The sequence below is a fragment of the Salmo salar genome, chromosome 20 (assembly GCF_965601325.2).
Source record: "Salmo salar chromosome 20, fSalSal1, whole genome shotgun sequence".
In the NCBI taxonomy this organism is placed as follows: Eukaryota; Metazoa; Chordata; class Actinopteri; order Salmoniformes; family Salmonidae; genus Salmo; species Salmo salar.
In genome coordinates, this window is record NC_138310.1 from 35,903,495 (window position 1) to 35,916,833 (window position 13,339).

At 42.1% G+C, this 13,339-nt stretch overlaps 1 protein-coding gene across 1 annotated transcript in view; it reads right to left on the reverse strand.

Moving 5' to 3' along the window:
- LOC106580522 (lysyl oxidase homolog 2B) overlaps nucleotides 1–13,339 on the reverse strand; it is a 44,023-nt gene that overhangs the window by 4,081 nt on the left and 26,603 nt on the right. The window contains exons 6-10 of the mRNA XM_014161685.3: nucleotides 10,430–10,613; nucleotides 8,364–8,515; nucleotides 8,027–8,194; nucleotides 1,375–1,540; nucleotides 732–972 (exon numbers count right to left, since the gene is read on the reverse strand). Coding sequence (XP_014017160.1) covers nucleotides 732–972; nucleotides 1,375–1,540; nucleotides 8,027–8,194; nucleotides 8,364–8,515; nucleotides 10,430–10,613 — 911 coding nt within the window. The remainder of the gene's footprint in view (nucleotides 1–731; nucleotides 973–1,374; nucleotides 1,541–8,026; nucleotides 8,195–8,363; nucleotides 8,516–10,429; nucleotides 10,614–13,339) is intronic.

The window sequence follows — 13,339 nt, forward strand, 5'->3', positions numbered from 1 at the left end:
TGTCTAGGATTTACAGAGAATGGTGCAACAAACAAAAAACATCTAGTCAGCGGCAGTCCTGCGGGCGACAACAGCTCGTTGAAGAGAGAGGTCGAATGTGAATGGCAAGAATGGTGCAAGCTAACAGGCGGGCCACAAACACACAAATAACAGCGCAGTACAACAGTGGTGTGCAGAATGGCATCTCGGAACACACAACTCGTCAATGCTTGTCACAGATGGGTTATTGCAGCAGATGACCACACCGGGTTACACTCCTATCAGCTAAAAACAAGAAGCGGCTCTAGTGGGCAAGCGATCACCAACACTGGAAAATTGATGAGTGGAAAAACATTGCCTGATCTGACGAATCCCAGTTCCTGATGAGTCAGGATTTGGTGTAAGTAGCATGAGTCCATGGATCCATCCTACCTGGTGTCCACGGTACTGGTGTGGGGAATGTTTTCCTGGAACGCTTTAAGTCCCTTGATACCAATTGAGCAACGAACATTTCCGACACCTTGTAGAGTCCTGAAGAATTGTGTCTGTTCCGGAGGCAAAGGGGGGTCCAACCCGGTACTAGATGGTGTACCTAATAAACTGCAAACTGAGTGTATATCACCATATTAAACAAATAATACAATTCTAGCCTGGATAACGTTGTGCATAGCCCTGGGCTAACAACATGCTGTGTGAACAAAGCATATCTTTCAATTTCACAAACAAACAGGAAGGGCCATGGAGCAACTTGCCTATGGCAGTCATGCCACACCCAGGAGTGGCGTCCAGCCTTGGGTCTGAAGTCTGACTGTCCATTGTTGTGGATCTGGGAGGAGAAGCGCAGCAGGCGGCGGTAGGAGTTGGCAGGGGTCTTGCTGGAGGTGGTGGATAGGCAGTTCTCTTCATAAGCACACTGCAGCATGAACATGGGCCTGTCCTCCATATAGGTGGTCTGCTCCACTACCTGGGGGTTCAGGACCAGGTCAGGGGCCGCTGAGGGGGAGAGCAGGGAGGGAAGAGGGAGAGAGAGAGATAGTGGTTAAAAATGTGAGCATACTTCATCAATACAATGTTACAGTTATTATAGTTATTATGTTATAAAAAGGCCAGGACAGACAAATACATGTTTTGGTATTCAACCATTATTATCAGCAATCAATGTAAGGCATCTAGTACTGGTAGACGACTGAGAGGAAAGCTGCAAGGCATCTAGTACTGGTTGACTACTGAGAGGGAAAGGCAATAGGAGTGCTCTTATGCAGCATGAATGAGGTTTTGGCCACACCACATCCAAGGCTAATTATAATGATAGAGTTAACAGAAAAGTAGCAAATCTGATGTTGAAGAAAGGTAGATATTACTTCACATATTTTGTTAGTGTAACAACTCCCTTACTCTCTGAGCAGGAGACTCCGGCGGCGTTGCGTCCTCCTCCTTTAGGACAGGTGAGGTGAGCTCCGTGGTGCAGGCAGTGGGATAGGGACATCTCCGTGCCAGAACATCTCACCCCACTCATCACCACAGGGTCAGCACTCACCTCTCCAGGCCAGTACCACGTCTCCTAAAGGACAGGGACACAACATGACAGAGATCAGGGATGCTTTTTATCAGACAGAGAATTTGTGGAATTTGTCCTAGGTTATGTGTTTGTTATGCAATTGTTTTATTATATTTTATCATTATACAGTGCCTTCGGAAAGTATTCAGATCCCTTGACTTTTTCCACATGTTGTTACATTACAGCCTTACTCTAAAATTGATTAAATTAAATGTTTTTTCTTATCAATCTACACACAATACCACTTAATGAAAGCAAAAAACTGGTTTTTGGACATTTTTGCAAATGCATAAAAAACAGAAATACCTTATTTACATAAGTATTCAGGTCCTTTGCTGTGAGACTCAAAATTGAGCTCAGGTGCATCCTGTTTCCATTGATCATCCTTGAGATGTTTCTACAACTTGATTGGAGTCCACCTGTGGTAAATCCAATTGATTGGCAATGATTTGGAAAGGCACACACCTGTCTATATAAGGTTCCACAGTTGACAGTGCATGTCAAAGCAAAAACCAAGACATGAGGTCGAAGGAATTCTCCGTAGACAGGGTTGTGTAGAGAAAAAGGGGAAGGGTACCAAAACATTTCTGCAGCATTGAAGGTCCCCAAGAACACAACGGCCTCTATCATTCTTAAATGGAAGAAGTTTGGAACCACCAAGATTCTTCCTAGAACTGACCGACCGTCCAAACTGAAAAATTGGAGGAGAATGTCCTTGGTTAGGGAGGTGACCAAGAACCTGATGGTCACCCTGACAGAGCTCCAGAGTTCCTCTGTGGAGATGGGAGAACCTTCCAGAAGGACAACTATCTCTGCAGCACTCCACCAATCAGGCCTTTATGGTAGAGTGGCCAGACAGAAGCCACTCCTCAGTAAAAGGCACATGACAGCCCGCTTGGAGTTTGTCAAATGGCACCGAAAGGACTCTCAGACCAAGATTCTCTGGTCTGATGAAATCAAGATTGAACTCTTTGGCCTGAAGGCCAAGCGTCATGTCTAAAAGAAACCTGGCACCATCCCTACGGTGAAGCACCATCTCTACGGTGAACATCATGGGGAAGATGAACGGGGAAGATGAACGGAGCAAAGTACAGAGAGATCCTTGATGAAAACCTGCTCCAGAGCGCTCAGGACCTCAGACTGGGGCGAAGTTTCACCTTCCAACAGGACAACGGCCTTAAGTACACAGCGAAGACAAAGCAGGAGTGGCTTCAGGACAATTCTCCGAATGTCCATAAGTGGCCCAGCCAGAGCCCGGACTAGAACCAGATCGAACATCTCTGGAGAGACCTGAAAATAGTTGTGCAGCGACGCTTCCCATCCAACCTGATAAAGCTTGAGAGGATCTGCAGAGAGGAATGGGAGAAACTCTAAATACAGGTGTTCCAAGCTTGTAGCGCCATCCCCAAGAAGTCTCGCGGCTGTAATCGCTGCAAAAGGTGTTTCAATAAGGGGTCTGAATATTAATGTAAATGTGATTATTTAATTCATTTAAATGTTTTATATAAATTTGCAAACATTTCTAAAAACCTGTTTTTGCTTCGTCATTATGGGGTATTGTGTGTAGACTGATGGGGGGGACGATTTAATCAATTTTAGAATAAGGCTGTAACGTAACAAAATGTGGAAAAAGGGAAGGGGTATGAATATTTTCAGAATGCACTGTATAATGGGGTTAGAACAATGTACTGGTAGGATTCACATTCACAATGGATTCAAGGGGAATAGCAGCAAATATAAGCAAAACAATTTTTCTACTAACCACAAGAGGGGGCAGCCTGTTCATTATCTCTCTAGCTGTATTTAGTACTGTCACTATTACTTTATTTTGTCCCTCAGACAGAGGCGTCATGCCCATCGGGGGCACAGATGTCCTGTTTAATTGATACTGTTTATATTATATATATTTATTATACTGAGTGTACCAAAAATGAAGGACACCTGCTCCTTCCATGACTGACCAGGTGAATCCTGGTGAAAGCTATTATCCCATAAACATTGAACAAAAAATATACACGTAACGTGTTGGTCCCATGTTTCATGAGCTGAAATGAAAGATCCCAGAAAATGTTCATATACACGAGGCGTATTTCTCTCAAATTGTGTGCACAAATGAGTTTACTTCCCAGTTAGTGAGCATTTCTCCTTTGCCAAGATAATCCATCCACCTGACAGGTGTGGCATATCAATAAGCTGATTAAACAGCATGATCATTATACAGGTGCACCTTGTGCTGGGGACAATAAAAGGCCACAGCACAAATGTGAAGTTTTGTCACACAACACAATGCCACAGTCTCAAGTTTTGAGGGAGCGTGCAGTTGGCATGTTGACTGCAGGAATGTCCACCAGAGCTGTTGCCAGATAATTGAATGTTAATTTCTCTACCATAAGCCACCTCCAATGTTGTTTCAGAGAATTTGGCAGTACGTCCAACCGGCTTCACAACCGCAGACCACGTGTATGGTGTCGTGTGGGTGAGCTATTTGCGAAGAATGCCCCATGGGGGTGGTGGGGTTATGGTATGGCAGGCATAAGCTACGGACAACGAACACAATTGCATGTATTGATGGCAATTTGAATGCACAGAGATCCTGAGGTCCATTGTGAGGCCCATATTTCTAAAGGTATCTCTGACCAACAGATGCATATCTGTATTCCCAGTCATTTGAAATCAATAGATCAGGGCCTAATGAATGTATTTCAATTGACTGGATTCCCTTATATGAACTGTAACTCAGTAAAATATTTGAAATTGTTGCATGTTGCATTTATTTCATTGTTCAGTATATACAGTACTAGTCAAAGAAAGTCTCTTCTTCTTATTAGTCACCTTTAGTAGTGTTTTTTTCAGCAATTATACCATGAAGGCCTGATTCACCCAGTCTCCTCTGAACAGTTGATGTTGAGATGTATCTGTTACTTGAAGCTGTTACTTGATTTATTTGGGCTGCAATCTGAGGTGCAGTTAACTCTAATGAACGTATCCTCTGCAGCAGAGGTAACTCTGGGGCTTCCTTTCCTGTGGCGGTCCTCATGAGAGCCAATTTCATCATAGCACTTGATGGTTTTTGCGACTGCACTTGAAGAAACTTTCAAAGTTCTTGAAATGTTCCGCATTGACTAACCTTCATGTTTTAAGGTAATGATGGACGTGTCGTTTCTCTTCACATATTTGAGCTGTTCTTGCCATAATATGGACTTGGTCTTTTACCAAATAGGGCTATCTTCTGTATACCTTGTCACAACACAACTGATTGGCTCAAACACATTAAGAAGTTAAGAAACTCCACAAATTAACTTTTAACAAGGCACACCTGTTAATTGAAATGCATTCCAGGTGACTAATTCATTAAGCTGGTTGAGAGAATGCCAAGAGTGTGCAAAGCTGTCATCAAGGCAAATGGTGTTATCTTTGAAGAATCTCAAATATAAAATATATTTTGATTAGTTTAACACTTTTGGTTCCTACATGATTCCATATTTGTTATTTCATAGTTTTGATGTCTTCACTATTATTCTGCAATGTAGAAAATAGTAAAAATAAAGGAAAACCCGGGGATGAGTAGGTATGTCCAAACTTTTGACTAGTACTGTATATATAGAAGGTCAGCATCCCAGAGTCGCCTCTTCACTGTTGATGTTGAGACTGGTGTTTTGCAGGTACTATTTAATGAAGCTGCCAGTTGAGGACTTGTGAGGCGTCTGTTTCTCAAACTTGACACTCTAATGTACTTGTCCTCTTGCTCGGTTGTGCACCGGGGCCTCCCACTCCTCTTTCTATTCTGGTTAGAGCCAGTTTGCTCTGTTCTGTGAAGGGAGTAAAACACAGCATTGTACAAGATCTTCAGTTTCTTGGCGATTTCCCGCATGGAATAGATTTCATTTCTCAGAACAAGAATAGACTGATGAGTTTCAGACAAAAGGTCTTTGTTTCTGGCCATTTTGAGCCTGTAATCGAACCCACAAATGCTGATGCTCCAGATACTCAGCTAGTCTAAAGAAGGCCAGTTTTATTGCTTCTTTAATCAGGACAACAGTTTTCAGCTGTGCTATCATAGTTGCAAAAGGGTTTTCTAATGATCAATTAGCCTTTTAAAATTATAAACTTGGATTAACTAACACAACATGGCATTGAAACACAGGAGTGATGGCTGCTGATAATGGGCCTCTGTACGCCTATGTAGATATTCCATAAAAGAAACTGCCGTTTCCAGCTACAATAGTAATTTACAACATTAACAATGTCTACACTGTATTTCTGATCGATTTGATGTTATTTTAATGGACAAAAAATGAGCTTTTCTTTCAAAAACAAGGAAATTTCTAAGTAACCCCAAACTTTTGAGCGGTAGTGAATATATTAAAACATTGTGTTGATATTGTTTCTCTGTAATACTACTAGCAACCTAGCAATTTTATGAAGTTGGCTTTAGCTAGCCCAATTAGGTTCCCAATGAGGTACTAGAGTCACTTTCAGCTGTGTCACTACTACCTCATAACTAGCTACCAAGAAGCCATTTCAGACTATCATCAAGTTAGAGTAGCTAGCTTGTCTAACTATCTTAGCTGGCATGCCTGCTGGTATGGTTGGTAGACTTTAGAAAAGCAAGCAATAACTAAATGTACTGAATAAGCCTCACATTCCTTTCAATCTTTTTCCCAGAGGCATAGAATCATATTTAGTTTCTTTAATAAAACAGCTCAAGATGTATGCTTAGATATGCAGAAATATATATATATGGAATCAAGCATAATAGTTATAGCTCTAAAGTGCCGACTAAAGCTGAACAATTATAAATTGTCCACTTTCCCTACGGGGGGCCTAGCTGGCATGCCTGCTGGTATGGTTGGTAGACTTTAGAAAAGCAAGCAATAACTAAATGTACTGAATAAGCCTCACATTCCTTTCAATCTTTTTCCCAGAGGCATAGAATCATATTTAGTTTCTTTAATAAAACAGCTCAAGATGTATGCTTAGATATGCAGAAATATATATATATGGAATCAAGCATAATAGTTATAGCTCTAAAGTGCCGACTAAAGCTGAACAATTATAAATTGTCCACTTTCCCTACGGGGGGCCTAGCCCCCCTCCGGACCCCCCCCCCCCCCCCCCCCCCCCCCCCCAGCCATCCTCACGTACTTTGTGCACCCTCAGATTTTTAGGGTGCATGACACCCCTGCCCTCAGATATCGTTATAGTGTAGCCATCACAAATATTAAACAAGCTACAGTCTATGAAATAGATAAGCTTTAAATGTATTCATATTAAGCTGTTTTATTATGTTGTTATTCGGTAGTCATTCCTCTGCTTCGAGGTAAACTAGACAGCCTACAATAACACATTATCCCTACATTGCAATTTCCACTCATAAATCTCTGGTTTGAAAGCAACATAATTTCTACTACTCCAAGGTTTACAGATATTTTCCAAACCAACTATTACTGTTATCAAGCAGTCTTGTAAAATCCATTTGCTCCAACAAATACTCTTCTGTCTGACTGGAAGGTCTCCTTACTGCTTTGCAGGTGGAAACAGTTCACAGAAACAGTTCACAGAAAGAGTTCACAGTCCTACATCAGTGAGAGTTACTGTATATTTCACCCTTGGCAACTACAGACACACACAGACACACACTAACACACTAAGATTTACAGCACTGACTGAAGGCCCTAATTTGGGAAAGCTCTAATTTGGAATGGCAATGCCGTAAAAAAGACAATGGAAAGGTTTAGACTCACAACAGCCAGAAATATTACCTCCTTGGCGATTATAATTGTCAGTACACAGAATTTTTTAAATTCCAAAATCTAATTCCAACCAAACTACTAAAAACACACTTTTTACAGAGTGAAGACCCACACTTCAATATCTTCCCAGTCTGATGTGACTCTGCTCAGAGCAGTCGGTACAGTTTGCGAGGTTGGTGGTGTCAATAAAACATCAAGGAGCCAAGGAACATCATTAAAGGATCAATGATTCCTCTTATTATACGAGACTATAACGAACAACACGGAACGTTCTGTACTTAATCAAAGCAGATTTTTATTTGAGTCTGTTTCTGGTAGGTAGTTGTGTGATCTTATTTTGACACGCAGTTCTGGAACTAGCCCTTCTAAGAACAGTAATCTGTGCCTGTAACACTCCAAGATACTTCACCCCTGAACTACCACTTCCACCTCTGTTACGTCATAGTCTGGAATAGGATAGAAACACATAAACCTTTTTTCCCTTAGGGCCCAAACTTGTGCGTACTGTAAACAGCAGTCATTGTTTTGCCTGCTACAACCTGTATGTCTGTAGATCATACACGTAAGAGAGAGAGGCCTCCTATTCCATCCATTAATTAAATATGAATGTGTAACTGTACTGTAATGCTGCTGAGAGACCTGCTGCATGTTTGGACAAGTGGTAAAAGCAGGAATTTGTTCTTAATTGACTTACCTGTATAAATACCGGTTAAATAAATAAAGAAATGTTTCTCACCTGGAAGGCATTACTGGCGAAGCCCAGGCCTAGCTGTCTGCATACCACCATGGCCTCCATGGTTCCCCAGCCATCACTGCACACCGTGCCCCACACCAAGGAGCCGTTCCTCTCCACCAACGCCTCCACGCGCCCCTCGTATGGGTTACGCCCCCCACTCAGACGCAGCTGCACAGAGAGAGACACAACACGGGAGAGATCTTTAGCTACTATCACACATGGAGCAATAGGAATAGTATAAGATTCTATATCATTATTCATCAACCAATGACTTTGAGACAAAAAAAGAAGAATGCTTATTTTTGATGATTTATGGTTTATCAAGTTGAGCACTCACCCTCTCCTGGAAGCCCATGGCTGGGACGTTACACGTGACGGCTGCATCTTCCTCATGGCTACAGCCCAAAGACTCCTTGTTGAAGAAACACTCTGTGACGGACTTCTCAAACCCAGAGCACTTCACCTCATTCATATGGACTGGGCCCATACCTGGGAAACAGGAACAGAGGAAGAATAATGGTAAGAGCTGGGCCGAGTAGGGTTAGGTTGCATTTACAACACATTTAGCATATTCTGTCTAGTTACATTCATCTGTCTAATTCATAATGGAGCATGTTAACAGGGAATAAATGGAACTGAAGAAAACCTAAGTCAGAGATTCAGTGTGTCAGTTCACAACCTTGTTACATGATGTTTTCATCTGTGTTCCATGATAGAACTTCTATCTGTGACTTATTTTCCTGGAAGCCTTAGTTACGGGGACAGTGTTCTTTCCTCCTTGACAGTAAATCATGATGGAAAATGATGATTTTTCCAAAAGGAAAAACCAGTCCTGAATTCCTGCTCTGCGTCCCAAAAAGGCAGCCTATATAGTGCACTACTTTTGACCAGACGCACCATAGGGCTCTGGTCAAAAGTAGTGCACTACGTGGGGGAATAGGGTGCCATTTGAGACAGCCTCTGTCTGCTGTTTCCAAGTTCCATAATATGCCATTATCCTGGAATTTACTACTCCTTTCCAGTCTCACGCCTGGGTGAACTAGCTTGCAGATGAAACGATTAATAGCTGTACCTATTTGAAAAACAGCAGTGTGCAATTCCTTTCAACCCTGTTATAGAGGTATATTATGAGAAACACAGTTACAAGAAAACATACCATCTACTTCAGCACATCAGACACTTCAATCTTCCTCAAAACAGGTAAATTATTTAAAGACACAGTTACTGTAACCTACATGCAGATCTGCTGACTACATAGTTTTGACTAGAAGAGAGTCAGTGATACATATATGGGGGGGGGGGGGATAAATGCCTCTGTGCCTCAGTTATTGGTTAAGCCCTCCATTTAGTTCTGCAGTAAAAGAATAAACACCATGGTAACCAATATCCCCGTAGGTAACACTGTGAGTTAGAGGACATTTTACCGTCACACCCACAAACCAGGACTTATAGGAATGCACCCCATAATTAGGGAAACTGGTCAATAAAGTGCAGGTCCTCTTTTGGGCAGGACCCATGTCCCTTGAGGGGAAGGCGAGGCCTTCCAAACTGATAAGGGAGTTGATACATTATGTACTCTTTAAATATAGTATTTCTCTCCACTACAGCCTTTCAATTATAGTACTGGAATATAGCAAGTATGGGCTTGCATTGTTCATCTCGCTGTGACTCTGGGCCTTTATTCAGAAAGCGTCAGAGCAGGAATGCTGATCTAGGAACAGGTCCCCCTTTTCCATGTTATCTTAGTCATTATGATCTCAAAGGCCAAACTGATTCCAGATCAACACTCCTACTCTGTGAAGCTTTATGAATATATTACATATCAATATCCCAGCCAGTTCCGGTTCTCCAGGGGACTTCCTATTGTTCAAGTCAAGGTGAATTAGTGTGGAGCTTAAAGAGTCCGCAAAGAAGGGATAGTATTACAGACTATGAGATCTTTTGGACATGTTCCCTTTGTAACATTTGGTGAGCAGATGTAGCTCTACACTACACAATTGAGCTGTTCATGTTAATTTTTCTTTGTATTTCAGGAATTCAAGTGGTTATCCTATTGGTACTCAAGCTTTGTGCAGTTAGGCCCGTGTTTCTTGATTAACTGTTGATTGATAATGGTGAATCAAATCCAATATTTCTCATACAACTGCTCGAAAAGAAGAGACCAGAAAAACCTCCTTGACCTCAGTCAATCCGATTTTGATTACTTCTGTAATAAGAAATATGTGTCTTGTTAATCTATCCAAGGCCTTCTACACAGATTAAATATTCAAATAGTCAAATTCATCTTCAGCCAAGTCAACTGCAAGACTGACCAATATGTTGGCCTGCCCATCATGTACTTGTCCAGATGTAGTATTGTGAATGGCACTGTTGTTATAAGTAGGACTGAGTTCTAATCCCTACCCTGTCCAAGCCGACCACCAGACAGGGCCTCCTTGGCACTCCCGAAGCCCAGTTCTCGACACACCACTGTGGCTGACAGCAGGCTCCAGTTATCATCACAGATGGTTCCCCACTCGCCGTTCCTCAGCACCTCCACACGACCTTCCCCTACAATGGCGCCACCTCGCAGACGCACCAACGGTTGCTGCAGGAACAAGAGAGAGATCACTCATAGTAAGGCTGAGTTATTCGAACACTCAAAGCAAGCTATTATGTTGCATTAACTCATAATGAAACATGAAAGACAATAGGTGGGTTTTCAAGACAATAGAAGGTCAGGTAATTATGCCTTACTGGTCCGAGAAGCAGAATTACAGAGGTCAACTTTCTATAAATGAATGACTCTTGAGCCCGAGAAATATATAACTAATATATAACTAGAGGGGGCCATCCATAAAGAGTTACAAAACTCTGTTTTGAGTTGGCTCTTTCCTAGACGTTCAGAGAAGCTAGAAGAACGGTTGAGTGAAGGCTGTGAGGCTACAGAGTGGGTCGCTTCACATTTACACAGCAGGTAAATGTTACTCCCATTAATGGTTTTGGCAAATTGGAAGTGTTTAATTTAACAAGGGTCTCACGACTTCGACCGAAGGTGGCTCCTCTCCCTGTTCCGGCGGTGCTCGGCGGTCGTCGTCGCCAGCCTACTAGCTGCCAGCGATCCCATTTTCCTTTTCATATTTAGTTCTGTCTGGTTTTACACACCTGTGTCTTGTTTTGTTGATTTCGGTGGCTTTATATTTCCCCGCTGCAGGTTAGGCTGTGTGCGAGATTATTTTGCTGTAGGCAACATGTAAGGGTTGCGTGCCTGCACCACGGGCGTTGTTAGTTGTTTGTACGGTATGTGTTACCGTGGACATTTTGCTTGTAGGCATTACGATGAGATTTCTCCCCTGTATGTGTCGTTGTGTTTTTTCGGATCGGCCAAAATAAACGGTGGATTTTCCTGGAACCCTTCTGCTCTCCTGCTCCTGATTCCACACACCCCCCTCCATAGAGAGGCTACGTTACAAAGGGGATACATTAGTAGCATAACTGTATCTTATTTATGCGGATTTGTAATTACAAACAGCAATGCACAGGTGTTTTCATGCAGTTTAGGATTGGCTCTGCTTTGTGGTTTGTGTTCCCATTCCAAAAAAGAAAACTATGACATGTATTTATTCCCAGTGCAAGAATATTCTAAACAGGTATCTAAAATAAAATGTAAACAATACCAAAACCATCATAAAATGTGTACATATCCAAAAGCATTAAGTATTTGGGTAAGTATGTGTTTTACGACTAAATATTTCTTAGGTGAAACTGTGGCAGTTGAAGAGGGAAAAAGGTTTTAGAAAAGGGGATTGGCACAATCTGAACCCAAGCAAGGACAGGAATGGCATTCTGAAATATACACTACTGTTCAAAAGTTTGGGGTTACTTAGAAAAGTCCTTGTTTTTGAAAGAAAAGCAACTTTTTTGTCCATTAAAATAACATCAAATTGATCAGAAATACAGTGTAGACATTGTTAATGGCGTAAATGACTTTTGTAGCTGGAAACGGGTGTTTTTTATGGAATATCTACATAGGCGTACAGAGGCCCATTAACGGCAACCATCACTCCTGTGTTTCAATGGTACGTTGTGTTAGCTAATCCAAGTTTATCAAATTAAAGGACAATTGGTCATTAGAAAACCCTTTTGCAATTATGTTAGCAGAGCTGAAAACTATTGTCCTGATTAAAGAAGCAATAAAACTGGCCTTCTTTAGACTAGTTGAGTATCTGGAGCATCAGCATTTGTGAGTTCGATTACAAGCTCAAAATGGCCAGAATCAAAGACCTTTCTTCTGAAACTCATCAGTCTATTCTTGTTCTGAGAAATGAAAGCTATTCCATGTGAGAAATTGCCAAGAAACGGAAGGTCTTGTACAACGCTGTGTTTTACTCCCTTCACAGAACAGAGCAAACTGGCTCTAACCAGAATAGAAAGAGGAGTGGGAGGCCCCGGTGCACAACCGAGCAAGAGGACAAGTACATTAGAGTGTCTAGTTTGAGAAACAGACGCCTCACAAGTCCTCAACTGGCAGCTTCAATAAATAGTACCCGCAAAACACCAGTCTCAACGTCAACAGTGAAGAGGCGACTCCGGGATGCTGGCCTTCTAGGCAGAGTTCCTCTGTCCAGTGTCTGTGTTCTTTTGCCCATCTTAATCTTTTGTTTTTATTGGCCAGTCTGAGATATGGCTTTTTCTTTGCAGCTCTGCCTAGAAGGCCACCCTCTTGGAGTCGCCCCTTCACTGTTGAAGAGAGCAGGGAGGCAGGCAGGCTTAGACTACAGCACTTGCTGTGCAAAATAGAGGTGGGAGAAAGGGTGAAATAGAGGAAAGAGAGAGAAATGAGAGAGAGTGAAATGAGAGAGAGAGAGAGAGAGAGAGAGAGAGATAAATGAGAGAGAGAGAGAGACAGAGAGAGAGTGAAATGAGAGCGAGAGAGAGAGAGATAGAGAGAGAGAGAGAAAGAGAGAGAGAGAGAGAGAAATGAGAGAGAGAGAGACAGAGAGACTGAAATGAGAGAGAGAGAGAGAGAGAGAGAGAGAGAGAGAGAGGGGGAAAGTGAAATGAGAGAGAGAGAAAGACAGAAATGAGAGAGAGAAAAATGAGAGAGTGAAATGAGAGAGAGAGAAATGGGAGAGAGAGAGAAATGTGAGAGAGAGAGAAATGAGTGAGAGAGAGAGAGAAATGAGAGAGAGAAATAGAGAAGAATGGAGAAAGAGAAATAGAGAGTAATGAGAGAGAGAGAGAGAGAGAGAGAGAGAGAGAGAGAGAAAAAAAAAATTAGAGCGAGAGAGAAATAGAGAGAAATGAGAGAGAAAGGGAAATGAGAGAGAGAGA